Here is a 21,363-nt window from a genome sequence, read left to right as displayed (position 1 = left end):
TGTCATTGGCAATGGCGTCGTGAAGGAGGTGCTGGTGAAATAAACCAAAACAAATTAATTAATCGTTGTTTCTACAATTGCGATAAATGATGAAATATATCATTTAGTTCCTCAGATTCACGAATTCGATGTATATACAGTGTAATCTCTGTTCTGCAGTGTCAAATATTATACGGAGAGATCTCTGTGTAATTCCTGCACAATGATGCGAAATCTCTGTAAGTATGGAACATTTTTGTGTAATTGCTTCGGATCTGCAAATCTCGTCAAGCCTTCGGGCAGCTGGTGGCAAATTTGACGCTACTCAATCAGATTTGTGAGGATTTCACGAAACTCATGCGGCTTAGAAGGGCAAAAAAATCGTCAACAAAAGATTTCGCGGAGTGACAACAGGAAGTGACCTCTTGACAGTTTGTCAGTTCAAAATTGGAGGGAAATCAACGCTCTTAATTTAGCTCGCTCATCATCGACGCTTCCACACGTCTGGATTTTTCACATTTTCGTCCAAATTCTGTGTCCTGATTTTGCAGAAAACCGTGACAGAGTCTGTTCAAGATTACAATAATTGCGTGTGCATTGGAATCCAGTGTGAAAAGCTGCTTGAAGTGACTTTTTCGCCCCTGTGAAAAGTGTGAAAATCTTAGCGTGGGTCGGTAGATGAGTTGGTTAACCGAGCGTCTCTTTGACCCAATTTCAGGCAGATTCCTATCGACAATGGCCAGCGGACGAGCTAAGTTCTGTGCCCAGGGACAGCCTTTTACGGTGTTCATCGAGGGCAACATCGGGAGTGGCAAGACGACCTTCCTGAACCACTTCAAGAAGTACCAAGACTCCGTGTGCCTTCTCACGGAACCCGTGGAGCAGTGGCGCAACTGCGGCGGAGTCAATCTCCTGGATCTCATGTACAAGGAGCCCTACAGGTGAGTTTCCGTGAATCCCAGAGCGCGTGGGATTGCATAAGGTGTGGCTTCGGATTACCGCTTCTGCGAAGTGATGAAATTAGAGATTGTGCTGAGCTTTGACGTTAACTCTTGCAGATGGGCCATGCCCTTCCAGACTTACGTTACCATCACGATGCTGAACATGCACGTGCACCCCACGGACAAGTCCGTGAAGCTGATGGAGCGCTCCATGTACAGCGCGCGCTACTGCTTCGTGGAGAACATGGTGCGCTCGGGAATGCTGCACCCAGGCATGTACAACATCCTGGAGGAGTGGTACAACAGCATCGAGTCCATGGTGAACGTGCAGGCGGATCTGATTGTGTATCTGCGCACGGATCCCGAGGTGGCCTACGAGCGCGTCCGGGCGCGCGCGCGCTCCGAGGAGAGCTGCGTGCCGCTCGAGTATCTGCGCGAGATCCACGAGCGCTACGAGAACTGGCTGATCCACGGCCAACACCACCGCCCGGCGCCCGTGATGGTGCTGGACGGGAACCTGGACCTCAGCCTGATCGGCGACGAGTATGTGCGATCGGAGAGCAGCATCCTGAAGCCCATCCTGATCGAGAACACCAATCGCCAGCCCATTCTGGCGTCGCCCAGCAAGCAGACCAAGGAAAACTTCTAGCATTTGCAGCATTTCCAATTATAACTTATTCCCCTAGAAGTGTATTTTGTAAGAGTGTGATTTATGCAGATATTGAGGAATTTCTTGGGAAGGATGTGTGAAGGCTTCCCCTGATTTTGTGGAATTTCAGAGGCAATGAGAAATAAATTGTAGTGAGACGAACTTTTGTAATAAAAAGTGTAACTCTTTATCCTGAAGATTACTTGTTTTTTTCTCTCTTGTGATAAGCAGCAGTGTTGAAAAAAAATTGTTTCTCAGTTTCACTGATCTGTATTTCCAAGTAAGATTATCATCATTAATCTCCATCGTCATTTCACATAATAATTCCTACATCATGTCACTTAATACATTCAATACTCAGTGTTGCAATTAACACACATTTAAGAAATACGAATATTTTACTGTGAATTCCTTGTCGACACCTCTTAAGTAGGTTTCTTCCTATTCTTTTCTTCACCTTTTTTCGCTCTTTCTACTTGCAAATAAATTCATGTGCACTTGTTATCCTATTTTTTTTCTCTGCCATCTTACTCTGTCGAGATAAACGGGGGTTGAAAAAAAAGATATTACTACAGAGAGGAACTAAAATTATACATGTTATATTAGGGCCATACTGCTCAATTGGTTGTCAATGGTAGGATTTCATATCGTCCTTGTTTTTCCTGTATCAAGTCATGGTTGCTTTGTTTTTTTTTTTCTAGGAATCAACGCTACTCGTCGTTGGAACACACTCGAGGGTTGTTGGAGACTTTGTTATTCTTTTTAAATAAACAATAATAAAAAAGAATATATGATTGGCACATTCGTCAAGGGGAAGATGAATGAAAAATAAGGATGAATCAATTGGAAACAAAAATATCTTTGTACTGGTATCATTACGAGGTCAATCAATGCGCAATCTGATCAAACTCTGACTGACAGAATGAACAGAGATTTCGAGATGCAAAGTCACAACGGACTTTAGCATCTCTGAGATTCACGAGAAGACTCAAAAGTAGAAAAAAAATTGCATCGTAAAAGCTCCCAATCAAAGCCTGATCAGACTGCATATTGAGCTTTTGAGAGGGAGGAGACAAACGTCTTTTATGAATGACTAGATGGTTTTTCTAATGCGGGGACACACGAAAAATGTATACTCGACACCTCTGAGGTGACTCTGAGCCCCCTTAAATTGAGATTCCCACAAGAAAAGTTGATCTTTCGTCACAGTATAGTCCTAATATCACAACAATGTCCAATTGGAATAATACATAGACGCTAGATTTGCATTAACTAATAAATAATTAATTGAAATAACTAATACAATATGCATAATTGTAACTGTTGACGTTCTTCGGCAGAACACACTAAAGTAATTATAATTGTTAAAGTATTCACTCATGAGACAGTCGCCACCATGCAGAAATGGTAATTGCATCATTAACTTAACCGGACGCCACCTGGGCGTCGCGCTACACATTGTGGGGGCCCCCGTGGGCGCCCCCTTAGTCGAGTGGGTGGATAAACTTAGGGTTATCAGTAAGTACAGCACACCTGAACACAGCGCGCGCGAGCAAGCGCCCTCGCCCGCTTGTGGCGTCCACAGAAGATGGTTCAATATAAAAAACAGAAACATAGGAGGGACAGAGTGGCCGAGGATGTGAAATGGGCCCCATTTGGGAAGCAATTGTGAGGTGATAAGCACACTGGACAATTTACGCTTCTGTTTTTTATACGTGAACAATCTTAGTTACGGACAAATTGGTTTCTTTGGTTTTTTCAACTCAGCCTCATCATCACCACATACCTCGGTGTAGCGCTCACCCTTCAGCGACACAATCTTGTTGTCGCGATAGCGCACCAACTTCTTGGGCTCCACTTTCGGCGCCACCGGCTTGTATTCGCGATTCTCCGAGTTCTTGTCCACATACGAATACCTGGCGATGATGCGATTCTTAAGCTCAGCATCGTCAATTGACTGGCTCTTGGGCGCTTGGATGTTTGTGCCGTTCCCAGACAGACTCTGGCCCGTCTCCTGGCGATGCAGGAGAATCTGCGTGGCGCGATCGATGTCGCCGCTCGCAATCGTCACGCAGTGCTTCACCTGCAATGGAGTGAATTGAGCAATCTCCGCCACAGCCACAGTGCTGAAGACTCACCTCGAGGAAGGTGCTCTCGGGGAACATCTCCTGCAGGGCGTCGCACTCCTCGGAGAAGAAGTCGCAGCTGGAGCTGTCCGTGGAGCCGCCGTCGCTCGTCTCGGAGAGATGCTGCACCCTCTTCACGGCCGCCTCGGCGCTCGGAATTGTCGGCGGGCGCGCCCTGAGCTTCGTCTCCGGCAGAATGTCCGCCAGATTCAGGGAGTTGAGCGACAAATCGCACGGATCCTTGGCCGTGGTCGCCGTGAGCTTGCTCAGCTGACTCTCCAGCTGGAAAATCCAGGTGCAAATCACACCGGGATCAATGCGCGAGAAATCACTGATGTACGCCGACATCATCTCCACGAAGCCCTCCACGTCGAAGCAGGGATCCTGCGAAGCCTCCTCGAGGATCGAAATGACGTAAGACAGCACGATCTCGTCCACCACACTCAGATCGGCGCCCGGAATGTGAGCATTGACGAACTGAAAGAGGCTCGTCTTCACCAGCTCGTGCTGCTGCTCCAGATTGGTCATCTTGCTGGGAGATTCTCTGCATTTCCGGACGACAAAGTTGAACGAGAAAAAAGTCAGTGAAAACAATGGAAGCTCTCTCACCCACCGCCCAATATTTTCGCCCATTTTCCCCCCGCGAAAGCAACCCTATGTGGTCAAATCCCCCTCCAGGAGAGCCTCAAGCACGCTATTTACTCTCCGTGGAGTCCAAAATAGCTCTTTTCGGCCGGATTGTCGACCGTGGTTAATAAAGTGTAAAAGAGGGGCTCTTGGGGTGGCGAAGGCGATCAATAATGGGAAATTTCGCGAAAATATTCACCGAATTCACCGGTCTATTCGCGCTGGACGACGTCTGAGGGATGGTGCGTCTCGAGTGGGAGCACTTCTGGCCACAGCACACCACAAAAACTGACTCTTTCTGTGCTTTTTTGCTGGAGAAAAAACGTAAACAAATTTTTATCGCTGAAAAACCGAGAGGACGCACAACTTTTGACAGTTTGCGTTTTCTCACACGCGGCGCCACCGGTCATCCAGCTAAGCATCTCAATTGCATCTGCAAATATTTTCTCCTCAAGCATGGAAATTGATTTCCCGCAGACAATGCGTCAGCATTCTCTGCAGATGGAACTTGTGCAGGTGCTTGAGGAATAATTGCTCATTTCCTCTGGTTTTTCATAGTTTTTCTTCAGTGCGTTCGGCTTTGCAAGGTTTCTCGGCGCGCAACACCTCAACTGCTTTGTGGGGTTGATCGTGAGCTCGCGCGAGGCGCCACACGCCAATATAACAGTTTTTTTTCTGTGCTACTCTGTGCAGCAGCGCCTCCACTGCGGCAGTCTCAACTGTGATTCGACAGAGAGTGGACGTGTTTACTCGCTGAGTCTCCCCCCTCCGTGCCGTATCGATTGCTGTGGCACCTTTCGCATCGCGGAGAAATCACTGTGCGTGAGTGGAGACAGTGCACGGGCGTGTGCTCTGAGTGGATGCGTGCAGAAGAGGCCACCGTGTGTGATTGCTGCCAGTCCGGACGGAGAGTGTGACATAACCTCAAACGCGCCGCAAAGTCCCGTTTTCGCTCCGCTTCCGGACAGTCTGAGAGCGCCCAGCCGCCTGGTGTTGCCATCAGGGCGTCACGAACTGAGCATCCTGTCACCCCTGGGAGGTGAGTAGCGCACGGGATGGGGGCGCGCGCCTTCCGGGCGGCGCATTTCTGGGTGTGTTCGCCTTGTCAGAGAGGCTCTGGCCGCGAAGGAGGGAGCGAGAGAGAAGACGGCGATTTACCAGTTCATTATTGGATTTTCGCGAAAGCGGCACATATCTCGATTAAAATTAACACATTTACAGTTGCTGCCTAATCGTATATCTGATCAGGGGTCTCGGCATGGCGATTACTTTTGCAGGACAGCCTCCCGGAATGCGGAGTTCCGGCGAGTGCGAGCAGGATCACGAGTGACCTGTTACATGCCGCCGCGATAGTGGGCGGAAAGGAGGCCTTCGGGTCACGCTAATTGCCTTGTCAATCGATCTGCGTGCACAGCCACGATCTCCGCCGTGACCCGCTGTCGCGCTTATGCAAATCCCCTCCGTCGCACGCTCTCTCAACTTCCAAATAGAAATTTTTATTCAAATTCCGCGGCAGCGAGAGAGAATGGCATGAATATGGATGAAGAAAGACACTCTGGAGGTGCCATAGGAAGAAATAGTGTGAAAATTATTGAATTTCCACGGGAAGGGCCCGCAGACGGGGGGCGGCAGTGAATGATTATCGATTGATTCACGCGGAAGGGCAACAACACAGGATGTCTTAATGGGTTAGACACATAATTCCATGGGGGCAGAGTTGCTGAGGGTGTAGAAGAGGGATTTGGAGTGAGAGAGAAGAAGGTCAGCGATCCCCAAACGCACAACTATTCCATCGATTTTCAACACCTTGTTTTCTTTTGTCTCTCCAAAGCACGCTGAAAATTTCTAAGTTTATTCTGAGAATTCACAAAAGAAATCACGAAACGACGAGTGTTATTGAGAGAATTATGCAAATTTTTTAAAGTCAGGTTCATTTTCTCAACTGATTTGCTCATTTCCTTGGGCTGAAAAATGCACTTTCATTGGAAATTGAGAATTTCATCCTAAATTATCTTTAATGATGTTTATGGAGTAATTTGAAAGATCTTGAGTCAATTTGAAATCATGTTATTAGAGTATAATTGAGTCATTTCAAATTGTTATTTATGCTTTTCGTCTGTGATTGATCACGAGTAAGTCTTGTTTGATAATTCTGCCTCTGATTAGGTTTCACTTCTGTGAACTTTTCTTTCAGTTTCTTCATATTTTATTTACCGTGAAATTTTTTCCAGTGATTTTGTTAAAGATTTATTTTTTTGGGCGAAATGATTCACTTTCGACAAATCATTAAAATATTATTTCTAGAGACAATTTTGCAATGTGAATTCAACTCTACGACGCATTTTTAATACCCTTTTCAAATAATAAATACACACTTTTTCTCAATTTCTTCACGAAAATATTCGCAAAATATTTTATTAAAAACACTGGCATATCATTCAATAAAACATTGAGATATTTCATTAATATTTTTCATGTTTTTTTGCATCTAATAAATTTTATATTGGCATTCCGCTTGGAAAGTGTACGAGATGGGAAAAAATTTGCATTGAATCTCCCTCACAAATTCTATTAAAGTTCAAGTGAATGTTATGAGTGTATAAAAAGTTTCTTCCTCGATGGTCTTTCCCAAATTTTTTTCATCGACATCGCGCGCCTTATTTTAGCAGTTATTCTTCGATGCCTTGTTGAATAATAATGGGGAAAATAGACTTCTCTATTGTCCTCGAAAAGTTGAGAGAAGAAAAAGAAGAAGAAAAAAAATCTCATTAGGTTTCTAGAGCATCGAATTCTGCTATTAATTGAACGAATGAAGATGTTGCGCGATGGTTTGTAGTGGCGATGAAGAAAAAGCAGACCAAGCAGAATCTCTGCTATTAATTTAATTCAATTTAATACACTCGTCAAGTGACTTTCGTGGTTTTTTTTTTTCGTCGTCTGCCAGTGTGTATGTATGGTGAAATACCAAAAAAGAAATGAATGAAATGTATAGTTATAGAAAAGGAGGAGTGAGAGACTGGAGACTTTCACTGTCCAATAAATATATTTTCTTTTATACTTAATTTTCTGCACAGCAGAGGTAAATACGGAAAAAAGTGTGTTCGCCAAAGTGCTAAATTTGCAAGAATTAATTGGGTTGTGCACAATTTGTGTGCGTGTGTGTGTGTTTGTGTGCTTCTGTGATCTTTTTTCCACAAATCACTTTGTCGATATGCAGGTTTTTTTTTTTGTTTCGCCTATTTACTCAATACAGGTATTTTGAAAATGGGTATCTCGCGATTGATTGGTATTGAAAAATGTGTCTGATTCACGCATCGCAAATGCTGCAAGCGAAGAGGGAAAATGCGTGGTTGAGAAAGAGTGGAAAGGAGTGAAGAAGAAGAAGTGATGTTGATGCAATGTAAGCCAAATTCTCTCTTAAAGTCATACATTTATTTATATACTGTATGGTTAGGCACCAGAGTTTTATAATATGATTGTTGTATATTGAGTGCGGAAGTGCACAATAAAGTGAATAAAATTCTATTAAGGCTGATGCGAAGAAATAGATAAAGGACACCAACGAATGGTGTGTGTGAGAAAAAGGGCAAAAAGAGTCACACAAGAAGAGTTGCATGCCATGTAGGAAATTGTAAACATCGTATTTCGTAAGAATTACAAATAAGTTTAATTCAATTGTTGTGATTGAGGACGTAAGGCTAAGTGGCGAATTGACACCCTTGTCGCAATGTCGGTGGTATTAATTCCTTTCTTTGCCTTTCTTGGTCAATTTCCCTATCAATATTCATTAATTGTTGAGGTCGTGCCGCATATTTGTACTTTATTTACACTTTTGCTCATTTCACGTGATTATTAGTATTTTCCCATAATTTCACTCACTTCTTCATCTATTATTGTTCAAAATTGTGGGAAACTGAGTCACTCAAGGGGGAGAACGTCATTTGGGATCTTCTTGAATTCCAAGTTCAGTCATAACATTGTGTGAATTTTTACGATATTTTATCAGCAATGAGTTGTGAAGGATTATTTAATATCAGTGAGATTATGGGAATTATTGGAAAGTACATCAATTGCTGATTCACACGTGACTAAGAGAATATTCTTCAGGTTGTACAACAGTTTTATCTCTGTTTTGAAGATTCATGGAAATGTTTTTCATTAAAATTGTTCTATAGAATTTTAATTGGCCAAATACCAAACCGCAAATGAATTTGTAACAGCTGAAGTAAAATTATGCGACAGGTTTTTGTGATCAAAAAGTTGTTCAAAAGAAATGTTATTGTCGTTAAAAATGAAGTTATAATAGCATGAAATGGATGTAGAGAAGAGTGGGGCGATTTTAGACTCACAACATTACAGTACTGTAGAAGTTAGATGTTATGGTTTTATGCAAAACTGCCCCACTGTCACCTATTTAAGAAATTACCCGTGAAAATACAAGTTTCTTCCTAATCAATTTGCGGTTTGCTGGAAGAAATTCCCCGAACAGAGTTTGAAAGTATGAAAAATTCCGAAATACGCATTACAAAACTCTCGTGCCCGCGGGAAAAAAGCGTGCACACTTTTTCTGCTGGGAGAGTGATTGAAATTAATTTGCATGTGCGCTCATATAGTGTAGCTTAACATGAAATTTTTCGCTTTTATTGCTATATTTTTTTCCCTATTTTCACCCAAAATTATGTAATTTTGCGTTAGTGATACAGAAGAATGCTCGGCAATTTGTGTAAAGTCTTGAGACACTCATGCGAGAGAAAGAGAGAGAGAGGAAAGTGTTGTGATAGGAGTGTGGAATCAAGACTATAGTGAGTGGGCTGAAGATAAGAATGCTCTCTCTATTCTTTCATATGTTGTCACCCCAAATAATTCTCAATATTCTCGTGGTCTCTGTGTGAGTCACAGAAGAGAAGCATGCAAAAATAACGTACGATTTTGACGTTGTCTCACTTGTATATCTCATTGGTCACACAATCCAATGAGGTATACATACTCTCTTTGATACAATCGCCAGCGAGGAGGCGCGATAAGAGGAAAGGTCGTGAGACGCGTGTGGAGGAGATGAGAGGTGTTACTTGGGTTATGTGAATTGATGTGAGCGTGGCAGAAAAATCGATTGAGCTCTAAATCGGATAATTTCTTACAAGACAACGACCGTGGAGTGGCCTTGACCGGTTTTTTTTCGGATACACATAAACACTTAGAACACTAGAGGCGTCTCTGGTCGTTCGCTGGCGTCGCAGCGAGACAGCGTGGTGTGTGGAGAAAAAAGTGAAAGAAGCCAAAAGTCGGGAAACTTGAATCGATAATGCGGAGAGAAAGTGGTGGAATTCTTTTAATATTGATTTAAAACGCAAATGTATCAGTGAATGAGTGTGAAATTTTTCGGACATTTCACAGGTTCATTCAAATATTATGCGGCAGTTTTTGTGATAATTTAACGAATATTTGGGAGATTAGAAGATTGTTTAACATTTTGTATGACGCGTATTTTAAGAGACTTTTTAATTGAGCTGCTCTGCGAATGGAATTTTTTGATTTTTGAGAAGCGACTGTGATTTAACATTTAAATTTTTTTGTGATAATTATTACAGTCTGTCGCACTAATGGCAAAATATTTCCGAAAGAATTTCCATAAATTTGCTAAAATGTGTCTACATATAAGTGCACAATCAATTAGGAATGGGTGGAATAGGAATTATTTATTGACCCATTATAGATTAATAATGATTGATGTTACAATTTTCGTGAAATTCATTATGAATTTTCCACATATGGAATTTTTGATTAGGTTTTTTTTTGAGAACATTTCAATTATAGCATAATATATTGAAGCTTAGATATTTTGCGATGATCGGCGGATTTATTGAGGATTTCTCCATAAATGGGTTAATGTGAATGCATATTAATTTTATTGTGCTGCTTATGTTCCAAAAGGACGGACGTCTGGTTGGTGATAATTTGGCAAAAGAGGAATGTTGTCATGGTTGATGGCAAAATGATCAGAAGTTCGATCTGAGTTTATTACAGGCTGTTTTCTCTTTTATTTTTGACTGTTGATCGGCGGCGGCATGGCGGAAAAAAGTTGAGAATCTCCAAGAATGGGTGTGATGAAAGAAATTTACAGTGATTTCGGGTGATATATGTACATATATGTAAATTGTATATATGTCGGACAGCATTCTTCAGGTGGTTTCCCTGTTTCTCATGAATTTCAATATTTAGGAGAAAAATACGACACTTATGTTGACTCTTTTTGGACATTGATGAACCGGATATTGCGGATGACGAGAGACTTGTGGGTGACGGAGTGGAAATTCAATATTATGAGTGTAAGATTTAATATGTTTGCACTTGTGTAAGCCAGCAATTTTGCAAAAGTGAGTGAGAGGGAAAGGGAGAGAGTGAGAGACACCTTGAAATTTCTTCAATGAAATAACTCTGAAAATATTGAGAGTCTGGAGATGGTGAGAGATTTTTTGAGTGGCGCGCAAAAGGCGGAGGAGTGGAATAAAAGTGATCTTTTGTAATAGGTTTTTCTCAGTTTGTTTACAATTTCTCATGAGGATGAGTGTGAGCCAGAAGAGTATATGGTTTATGGTATATGGTTTTATGTGGAAGTCAAAGATAATGGCTTAGATATACGCACATTTTTTCATGCCTTTAAATCATCTGTGAATGTATATGACACTCCCATGTTAACGAGATTGACAAATAAGCCACAAGACGATTTCACCTATAAATGATTCCAATATCTTCTCACTCCGCAATTTAATGTGGCATTTAATGTGTCTTTGTGGCGGAAAAATAGAGGTTTCAAATTAAGCTGACGTTTGAGATAAAAATTGTTAGGGCGTTTTTTCTGCTGAAGATACTTATCGGCGACTCTGTCTCGAGTTACATTTCTCAAACCAGTGGCTGTGCATAATTTCAGCAACATCAAAAAGTCACATGGTGAAAATTGAAAGAGAAAGGGATCGAGACGTCAGACTTGCTTGCTTGCTTGTTGGCAATGATAAAAACAGCATTGATACTTGAGGGGAGATCAGAGAAATTCTCGCGTGTTTTTTTTCTCTCTCGGCGGCGTTTCTTTTCTTGTTGAAGGACAAGAATGAGAGGAAAAACATGGCTAAGCAATACCGGATATTGTATTGACTGTAGGATTTCTTGCATTACATATGGAGATTTCTAGGAAAATTACCATGATCTGGTCTGAGCGCGCAATAAAGTATGAGTGCAAATAGCGCATATAGTTTTCGAAGATGATCGTTATTGCACTCTGGGAAAGGCGTGGCTAGTTCATGAGTAGGAACTTTTGCGTTGAGGACTTATTTACATGAGGCAAAATGATGTTTTTGTCTATATAGCATCCCTAATGGAAGAGTAGAGAACAAATAGAATTAAGAGTCTCATCATGACGGAGGGAACATCTTCAGGCTTATTGGACATGGCGTATGAAAGGCAAATGAATGTGAATCTCTGTACATCACTATTGACATATTCTCCATTGACACCTATTCAAATATTTGTGCATACGTGAACAACTAATGTACTTTGATAGATGATGGTGTGCTCAGTGGTTTTTTTTTTCATCTCTTCTTTCTTGCGTATATAAGAGAGTGTTTGAGAGAGGTGAAGAAAAAAAATGGCAAATGAATGGAATAACATAAACAATACTGGTGACTGGCAATTTGCGAAAGACGTCATGATGTTCCAAGATTTGATTTCGTAGCTAAATTTAATTGAAAATTATGTCTGCACAATAGAAATTGTGCGTCTCTTTTGGGTGGAATTTTGTGAAATTTCTCTGAGAGTCTTTCGCGCGTCACAGTTAAAATCCACTGAATTTGGTGTGTAACGATTGTACGCAGTGGAATGTTGCTATCCGGTGACAGTACAGCATTAAATATGCTGAAGAGTGCCTTAAACTCGTATTGTCAATTGATTGATGATAGTCAATTGATTGAACATTGATACATTAATCTGAATGTTGGTGAAATGGTATTTACGGTGTCGTCTAAAAGTGTCTCTCTCGGTTCCGAATTTCTTTTACTTTCAATTTATCATTCTGAATAGATTCTTTTTTCTTATGCTAGGAGTGTCGTCACTATTCAAATTGTCTTAATGGCTCAATCGATTCTGCGAATGTTTGTGAAATTTCAAACTGAGATATTTTCTGAGAAGATTAATAGTGTTGTTCAGATTAACTCTGGAACGTGTGTAATAAATATTTCATGATGTTTATATTTCATTGAATAGTTTCCTGAATGTCATGGCAAAGGTTTTCGACCTTAGATTGTTTTTATCCTTTAAACGACATAAATAAACATTAATTTGAACAATTGATGCCTTCTAAATATCCTGAAAGTCTGTTCGTGCTGGAATATATGTTTGGTATCAAGTGTCATTGTCACAATTGTTTATGATATTAATTTTTAAAGTGAACTCTACCTTTGCCACGATGTTGTTACAATGGAACATTGACTATAGTGGGATGACCTTCTCGCAGAAGACACTACGTGAATATCTTATATTTTTTTTCAGAGTTTTGTGTGTAAAGAAGAAAAGTCTCTTGAACGCAACTCTTAAATACCAAAAACACACACTTGACAAAAGTGCGCAAAGAGCTTTTATTTGATGACCGCCAGGCATCTCAATGAAGGTCACTTTCAAAATGAAGACTGAGAGACAGTGAGATGAGATTTTCATCTAGGCAGCAATTTTTGTTGAAATATAATTCTTGCGAAATGTTTGAATGCGTATTAATAGGTAACATGGTGTTGTTGTGTTTAATTGGTTATGCCATAGTGCAATTTTGGTGGATGATAAAAAATGATTTTGCACGCTTTTTAAATTAGCGTCAAGACCGTGGTCCTACATTGTGAAATTTTTTGACATGTATAGAAAGAGAGGGAAGGACAATGTCAGTAACACCTTTTGTTTCAATTCTGTTGTTTTTTTTCTTCCCCCGTGGAAAAGAAGCCATGAATGCGCGCGTTGAGTGTAATTGAGGCAAAGGGCGGACAGTTCATGATCTCTCCTATGATTTTGAAAGTTTTTTTTGTCCAAGCTGGTGTGTGTGTCCAACAGGGAAAAGACAGAAACGTGATCTTGTCGTCGAAATTGATTGGAATTGCTTGTCTGCGTGTGAGACGCGCGCACACTAGAGTGAAAAAAAATGTGGTCAATTGCTTTGGGAGAGGGAGCGAGGTATTAATGAAATTGGTCTTGAGAGTTTACCATCCGAAATTCCGAGACACAAGACAAACTTCAATAAAAATGTGACTTCTGTGTATTGGCGTGGTATAAAAATATGTATTTTTTCACTGGCCCATTCAGACAACTTTCATTTTGGACACCTTATTTTGTTTTCCACTGCACACAACAACCTGTGAGTAACGCGGATGAATCGGAAAGTATAGTGGTTGTCGTTGTGGTCTGTATGATTGTTGCCAAAGTCTGAAGGAAATACCATCATTTTCGATGCCAATTTCAACTTGATCTCTTTAGGTTGGTGGCATTCAGTGGAATTGAAAGAGAGAGAGAGAGAGAGAAAGAGAGGGTCAAGGCAAATATCTTGCAGAGTAGTTTGATTATCCATGCATTGTTTCGTTGGAGAAAAAAAAGAATGTAAATGATTGCGAAACTGCCCAAAGTGGTAATAAATTAGTCAAATTACATTTTTCCATTGAGTTGATGATGTGGAAAATAGGTAGAAAATGCCAAGTATTTTAGCGAAATCGACGCAAAAAAGAGATGCAAATAGATTTAAGGGTTTCACATATAGTTGTGGACTCGTGAAAATTCTTGCTATATATCGCATATGTATTATATACTGATTATATACATTTTTTGAAAATTTTATGACAAAAATTCCGCAATAATCGACTGTGATTCTTTGGAAGATACATATGAAAGTTTTATCATCACAGTTAAACATTTTAATGGGTATATTTTATGGTTTGTGAAGTAATCATAAATCTGATAAAATAAAAAATACTGTTAGAAACTGTCTCAATTTGTCATGCAGAATTCACGAATTCCAATATAACTGACCTAATAAATATTGAGTATGAAATGAAGTGCAGTGCAACCTGTTGATTATTGCGATAAGAATGTTTGAGTTAGTGTGCAATCGAAGCGAGTCTAGAATGAAGTGAATAATAAATTAGGTGGGAAAACTTGAGAGTTTCAAAAGCAATTTCGTTTGCATATCGACTATGTTTTATCGGAAAATATTTACTACGAAGAAGCGGGTAATGAGAATGTCAAAACACCAAAAAGAAGGAAGAGAAAAAGCGATTATGTAAGGAGAAAAATTTATTCTCGAAATATTATGCTTCAATTATGAAACATCTTGATGAGTTTCAATTATATTTTCAGTAGATTGCAATGTTTTTCTTTCCACAAAAGTGAACACATCTTGTTTGGGTGGATATAATGAAGGCATTTTCCATGTCATGTGATATTGAAAAAAAGAATTGTTACTCAGTAATTTTGCCAGTTAATATGGGAAAAAAAATCACTGCAATAAATTATCTCTAAGGATGGACATGAAGAAAAATTGTCTGAAATTGCAATGATGAAGTGGATAAAGAAGGAAAATTGCGCGGTATAAATTGCAAATGCATTTTTATATAAGATGTGTGGCGTTGTCCAGGAAAGAGAAGGAAAAAAAACGAAAGAATTGAAAACGCAATCCTACAAGAGAAATTTCACGATAAATAAATATTTAGTTGTGATTAATCAGCCAAGCGAGTAGTGTGCGTTTTTCTCCATCTGAGGCGCTTGTAATAAGGCAATATATATTACACAGTTGCATTAAATGTGATTAAGGTGTTAGTATATATTTTGACGTAATCATCTCTTGTTTGTTCTTCCGAGAAAACTTTTACACCGAAACGCTTATAAAAATTGATTCTTCTCGTCATGTGAATTACTAGCCGGTGGTGTGTCAGTGGAACAAGTTACTTTCCTCTTCTCTGGCTGGCGGACAAATTGATGAACACAGGCCAGTCGTGATAGTGTCCCATAAGTGACTACTCGTGTCTCTCCTGACGCGCTAAGAAAAGAAGGCCAATCCCTCAATTAGCACACCCTTTTTTGGGGGTGAGTTTCCTTGCCTCTCTTTTTTTTCTGTACACATGTTAGTGGAATTTATTTACCATTGAACAGGATATTAGGGTGACAAAGTGTCGAGAATCCATTTATCATGGGTGAAAAAGTGTATTTAGATAGACTTTCCGCGTCATGAGGATCAATAGGTCCTTTTGTGAGAAGGTGTAATTCGATAGGAAGAGGAAATTTGTACTCAATTACCAGTAGAGTACTGAAAGTAATCTCATATCCTTTGTAATGATGGCTCATGGATGTATCTTTATGGAATGTCACAAAGGAAGAGGAGACATCATAATGTCATTAGGCTATATAAAGGTTGCAATACTTCCTTTTTGTCTGTGCCAGTGATATGAATAAAATATGTGTTTTGATAAATGGTTCGAATGGGGGAAAGAAAATAAAATCATGAAAGTGTTTTATTGATTTAAAATTGACGGTGAATATAATAATAAATACGGAGATTGCACAGTGCGCACATCTTTCCACTGTTGTCTATTGGATTTTCATGTGAAAACCATTAACTTTTTACCACCTTTGGTCAGTTACATTGTCTTTTGACGGCAATTTATTGTTACCTGGAAGACGTATTTCACTTCAAAATAAATAAACTAACTTGAAGAAGTGAAGAAATGCACGGCGAAGTGATAAATTCTCTTCTAATGTTCTGATGAAGTTACAGTGGAGAATTCAAAGCGTCATAAAAGGAGTTTTATATGCTGCAAGTGTAGGTCAAACCGCACGACGATGAATGGAAACTTTTAACATAGTTTGAATGGCTGTGCAATCGTTTTATTGATGAAAAACCACAACAATCACTCAATTATATACATTGAATTTATTTCAATTTCACTGAATAAAACTTACCTGAGCCAATATTTCCTGTTAATGCGCATTAATGTCTGTGATATTGACAAAATGCGAGACCGAAAGAAATGCAAACAGTTGACTATATTTCTCGGCTCCACTGAGAGAAATGACTGTCGAGATGAGAGTTGAGAAGAAACGCAGTGCGAGATGCGTGATCTCAGACGACGACGACGAGTGAGTAAAAGACATGTAAAATTATTCATAAAAGTGAAATTGGTTAAATGACTATATATGTAAATGGGCATATCGCATAGTTTTAAATATGGAGTGTGAGAAATTGCAATTAGTAAACCACGAGAAGTCATTGATTAAGTGAGTTTTGTTTTTTATTTTAAGAGAGTTTTATATAGACACTGAGCTGGGGTGTGATACGATTGCTGAAAGTTGCAATGAAGTGCATTAATGGAGTAATGCATGGTGTTGATGTGTATGAGAGAGAGAGAGAGAGAGAGACAGAGATGAGGAGCACTTATGACTCGTTCACTTGTTGATTTCCCGGAAATTCTCTCAACACATGGCAATGTGTAGTGGCGGCTGTTGGGATAATCTCTTCGTTGGTGGAGATGGCAAGTTTTCAAGCCACTTCGGTACTCCTTCTCCTCCTTAAAACATTGTCCAGGGAAGTGTCTCTAGGTGGAAAATGTGTGGTCGTAATTCGCGACATGTGTGCACCTCTTTTTCTCTGATACCATTTCACATAGATGGACTTTCGATGGAATGGTGGATCGGCAGAAGAGTATAAAAGAGAATTTCAGTCTCTCCAATTCAGTGGCTTGGCAAAGTGTGAAAGTAATCATTCTGACTGTGGCGCACTGACACTCAATAACCGTCCACTATTGCGCGAGAATTTCACCTGCGGAAGCGGGGTCACAACGGGGGCGTGAAATAAGGAGAGCTCTATCGATAAAGAAATCACATAAAAAATTGACACAATCATATACATTCTCTTGCAATTATGTGTGTGTGGACTTTTACTCAAAAATTCTTACAAATCTTCTTTTTTTCTCTCTATCCTTTTTCAGACAAATAGTTGACCTCATTTGCTCCAGCAGTTCACCATCGACTTGCACGGAGAACAGTCTCCCTTTCGGACGCGCGGGACAATGATTTACCTCATCACAGACATGTATGACTGGTATAGGGATCTCATGGATAGCAAAAGTGGTGAGTTGATTGGGTCAAATACACTTTGTCTGCTGGGGGGAGAGAATCTGCATTGCAATCAGTTTGTGTCGTCTGACCGATGCTTTTTATGCATCCATTTTAATTATTATCAATGAGAGTGCTGTGTCAATCAGCTTAGAGAGGTATTTTTCCACTCAAGGCTGGTCCGAGATGACTATACAGTTCATTTGACATACTGTCTAGTGAGATAGTGGTGGAAAAATCTCACGGTAAATTTTCCGCTTTGACGCAAAGTGACTTGATCTCGATGTTTTTTTTTTCTATTTCGGAAAATCCATTTGACTTTGGGAAGTTGAAAATTAAGTATATTTTTCTAGGTTTTCTATTGATTATTATGTACCGTATGTACTTATGAATTTAATGAGAAAACACCTTGATCAAGTCAATTTGTGGCACTATAACTGGAAAACATGAACTGTGTTTCTTAAATGTGCAATATTCGAACGAAAAGTGGGGAGATAATTATCGAAAAAAAACACCAGCACTTAGCAGCTTGTATTGCTTCATTGAAACCTTGCCAAACGTTCTTAGAAACCCCATTAAAATTAACTCTCTTTTTTCAGATCCACGAGTGCAAGACTGGCCATTGATGGGATCCCCAATACCTACCATGGCGATATGCTTATTTTATGCATATTTCAGCAAAGTGCTGGGACCACGAATTATGGCCAATCGTAAACCAATGAATCTTAGATATATTCTAGTTGTGTACAATTTTATTCAGACAATATTTAGTGCATGGATCTTCTATGAGGTGAGTTTATAGTTTTTTCTGATGAGATATATCCAGTTTTCTGTGAATATATTTTCACAGCGGTTGTCTTTCCGCGCGTCACAATTCAATTAGAATAAGTATCTATTAAAATGTGTGAGGATAAAAAGACGAAGAAGGAAATATAACAAGTGTATAACTTTACATTATCACCGAGAATATCCAATGTGTCAATATACACAACTAACTTCCTATTTAGAACATGATAATTGTAAATAGTGCATACCTGCACTATTTAATTGCTTCTAACCTAGAATGGTGGCATGAAGGATAGATGTCATATTTGTTGCAATGATATAATTTAACTAATTTTGTTCCTCTTCTCTCTCTCTTTCTCTTGCAGTATTTGCAAAGTGGATGGTGGGGTCATTATAGTTTTAAGTGCCAACCAGTGGATTATACTCGCAGCCCAATGGCGATGAGGGTGAGTGGATGAATGAATTTGTTTGTCTGCCAGAGTGAGAGGAATTCCATAATTTCCATTTCACTTTAGTCAGTTTACATTCCTTAAGGATATTTGTATAAATGATTTCCTAGAGAAATTTACTTAAGTAGCAAAATACAGTTGGAAATTTCTTACAGTGTGTAAGTAAAGTTGGTTGATTGACATTTTCTGTAAAACTTGTAAGTCTTCATTTCGGATTTATACGCTTAAAATGAGTTGGTTAGAAGCATAAATATTTCATAGACAGACTTTCACAGGGTGATTCTGTATCGAAAGTATTTTAAATTAATTTCTATTTTTGTATTTTGAATTGTAGAATATTGAAGAATATGCAATATCACTTCCTGTTGATGTATTTCTTGTGAAAAGTCACGTAGCGTCAAAGATTTCACTATATTGATCACACTTATTGTTTTATATGGAATTCCTTCATCTGTGTTGTACATTGGAAAAATATGAGTTTTCGTCATTCCCTTTTTTGCCTATCCTTCTTCTAGATGGCAAACACGTGTTGGTGGTATTACATAGCGAAATTTACAGAATTCTTCGATACACTCTTCTTCATTCTGAGAGGGAAGATGGAACACGTCTCAACGCTTCACGTCATTCATCATGGTTGCATGCCCTTCTCCGTGTGGATGGGAATGAAATTTGCACCAGGTGAGATTCTCTAAATGCTTTTTCAGCACAATTTCCCTGGATATGTTCTCATCATGGTGGGGTGAAAGAAAAAATGGAGCACTGTGGATGGCATTTGCTTGCCAAGTGACATGTCCGGCGGGAGAGGCGAAAGAGCACAATTGGGATGGGCAGACGCGAGCATGGGTGAATATAGAGGCAATTGCATGGGCGGATAATATGCAATTTTGCTTTTCACTTGTCGCGCTCAGTTTCATACAGTGAATGCGAAGGGAATATGGTCAGTTTACTAATTTGCAGACATATGTAATGATGAATTTGCGGACATCTTCAAATAGTCGATGTTTTGTGACTTGAAAAAGATAATATTTTTGTTTAAATATCTTTGGTACACTTTATAATGATATCATATTGAACTTATTTCGCCAACAAATACTGTTTATACGTGTCTTGTTAGATGTGAACTAATACATATCAGCCGGCATCGGCTGCTGAAAGTTGTGCCTTCAGCCATGCAATTTCCTAGTTTTCTCGAGTGGATGCCAGAGAGAAAGAGAGTGAAAATGCACTCTTTAGCGCTCCTCCGATGAGCACATATCTGAGAGAGCTTCGCGCACGGCTGATGAAAGAAATATGATAAGTCTATAACTGAACGTTGCAGAACAATTAGAGATGGTGCTTCTGGCAAATTGGCTTTCAATTTACTAGACTAATCATACATTTTCGATTAAACTGAAAATGACTCAATAAGAGATCTGATACTTGAGTTGATTTTGCACTTTGCCGAAGCATTACAATCGTCTTGCACACGTGATATTCGAGAGGTTAAGGAGAAGAAGAAGAAAAAAACCTGTTGGATGTGCGGCACTCTTAAAGAAATTATTCATCGACATTTCACTTTCATGTAACATCACGAGAAATATTGATTATAATTCAATTTCTCATCGAGGAATTCTTTTGTACGATATAAATGAGAATTTTACACTCAGTGTACTCATTAATCAGGCCTTCAGCAATTTTTTTTAACCATAAAATCCACCTCGTTTTTCAACAGAATTTCTGAACTTTCCGATATATTGACCCCGTATCAGTTTTGTTTATGTAGAGACGAACAGTAATCTGGCATTGAATATTATATTTTAACATGACTAATTAAATTCTAATTAATCTTTTTCTATTGTGGCAGGAATTTACTCTGAGATTTTTCTCGTCACATTAATAATTCATTAATCACACTTTTAATTTCTTTCTCACACTGAGAAATTCGATACTGTTCTTTGCCTTGTTTCACTTTGTTTACTGACAAATGTTTAGTTTTTTTTTTGGCTCTTTCTTATCCTCTTTTCGCATTCTTGGCCAAAACTTCCTACTGACTTGTCTGGGAAATTTATTTCAATGTCTTATTTAAATATTGATTCAACGGGTGAAGTATGAGAGTTAGATCACTGTTGGGGGGATTCTACCGATTTTTCTGCTTACTCGATGGCTGTCGAAGGTTGATCATATTAAAATTTCCATCCTAAGTGTGTTTTTCCGCTGATCTTGAGGTCAGCCTTTCATGGGAGATCACTTACCTTTGGCATTCGTGGTGATTCATTCTCTTTTTCTCGATGATCTTTTGAGAAGTTGAAAGGTAATGAGGCTTTTCTTTATTTTCACCTGACATGATTTTTATTTGTTGAACAATGGTCAATTCAGTGTGACTTTGGCCATAATGATTTTGGCCTCTGACTGAACCTCCTGTCTGCCATGGTTTGAATGATTTATTTTTGGCGAAATTTATGAATCGAGTCAATGAATTAATTTATCATATTTACTCTGTCATTTAAATTTTGCGATTTTGGTGTAAATTTTGAATAATTTCTACTATGCATAAACATAGGAAATGCTTGGATTGTTGTGGAATAATTTATTTATTGGAGTAAATCAAAGCAGAATTATTCAGTAGAGGCAAAGTTATTTATTAATTCATATTTGTGTCAATATTTGCGATTATTGAATATTTTATTCTAGATCTAGAT

At 39.2% G+C, this 21,363-nt stretch overlaps 3 protein-coding genes across 4 annotated transcripts in view; 2 read left to right on the top strand and 1 right to left on the bottom strand.

Moving 5' to 3' along the window:
• Window positions 1-2: 2 nt before the first annotated feature.
• On the top strand, window positions 3-1,766 carry LOC132257602 (deoxynucleoside kinase). Its single transcript, XM_059754577.1, has 3 exons — window positions 3-218; window positions 698-920; window positions 1,038-1,766. Exons 1-3 carry the CDS (start codon window positions 203-205, stop codon window positions 1,567-1,569), a joined length of 771 nt encoding a protein of 256 aa, XP_059610560.1. The 5' UTR covers window positions 3-202; the 3' UTR covers window positions 1,570-1,766.
• Window positions 1,767-2,024: 258 nt separating this feature from the next.
• Window positions 2,025-4,715, bottom strand: LOC132257483 (CUE domain-containing protein 2-A). 2 transcript variants are annotated; one of them, XR_009468253.1, is made up of 4 exons: window positions 4,522-4,715; window positions 3,708-4,239; window positions 2,184-3,652; window positions 2,025-2,101 (listed from the first exon to the last, which is right to left on the bottom strand). XR_009468253.1 is itself a non-coding variant. In XM_059754398.1 (3 exons), the coding sequence occupies exons 2-3, from the start codon at window positions 4,221-4,223 to the stop codon at window positions 3,299-3,301; spliced, it is 870 nt and encodes a 289-aa protein (XP_059610381.1). In that variant the 5' UTR covers window positions 4,224-4,239; window positions 4,522-4,715; the 3' UTR covers window positions 2,025-3,298. The 2 variants fall into 2 exon arrangements, 1 of the variants encoding a protein (XP_059610381.1); XM_059754398.1 differs by having other exon boundaries at window positions 2,025-3,652.
• Window positions 4,716-5,063: 348 nt separating this feature from the next.
• Window positions 5,064-21,363, top strand: part of LOC132257945 (uncharacterized) — a 53,882-nt gene continuing 37,582 nt past the window's right edge. The window contains exons 1-5 of the mRNA XM_059755014.1: window positions 5,064-5,361; window positions 17,324-17,465; window positions 18,050-18,240; window positions 18,602-18,682; window positions 19,201-19,363. Coding sequence (XP_059610997.1) covers window positions 17,405-17,465; window positions 18,050-18,240; window positions 18,602-18,682; window positions 19,201-19,363 — 496 coding nt within the window. The 5' untranslated portion in view covers window positions 5,064-5,361; window positions 17,324-17,404. The remainder of the gene's footprint in view (window positions 5,362-17,323; window positions 17,466-18,049; window positions 18,241-18,601; window positions 18,683-19,200; window positions 19,364-21,363) is intronic.

Source organism: Phlebotomus argentipes, unplaced genomic scaffold (genome assembly GCF_947086385.1).
Source record: "Phlebotomus argentipes unplaced genomic scaffold, Phlebotomus argentipes genome assembly scaffold_4, whole genome shotgun sequence".
Taxonomy (NCBI): domain Eukaryota; kingdom Metazoa; phylum Arthropoda; class Insecta; order Diptera; family Psychodidae; genus Phlebotomus; species Phlebotomus argentipes.
This window is presented reverse-complemented; position numbering and strand designations above follow the sequence as displayed.

Coding starts and splice junctions, on each gene's coding strand:
- LOC132257602 (XM_059754577.1), top strand. Junction 921..1,037: donor ATGTACAAGGAGCCCTACAG/GTGAGTTTCCGT, acceptor TAACTCTTGCAG/ATGGGCCATGCCCTTCCAGA.
- LOC132257483 (XM_059754398.1), bottom strand. CDS start 4,223: ATGACCAATCTGGAGCAGCAGCACGAGCTGGTGAAGACGAGCCTCTTT. Junction 3,653..3,707: donor CCGAGAGCACCTTCCTCGAG/GTGAGTCTTCAG, acceptor ACTCCATTGCAG/GTGAAGCACTGCGTGACGAT.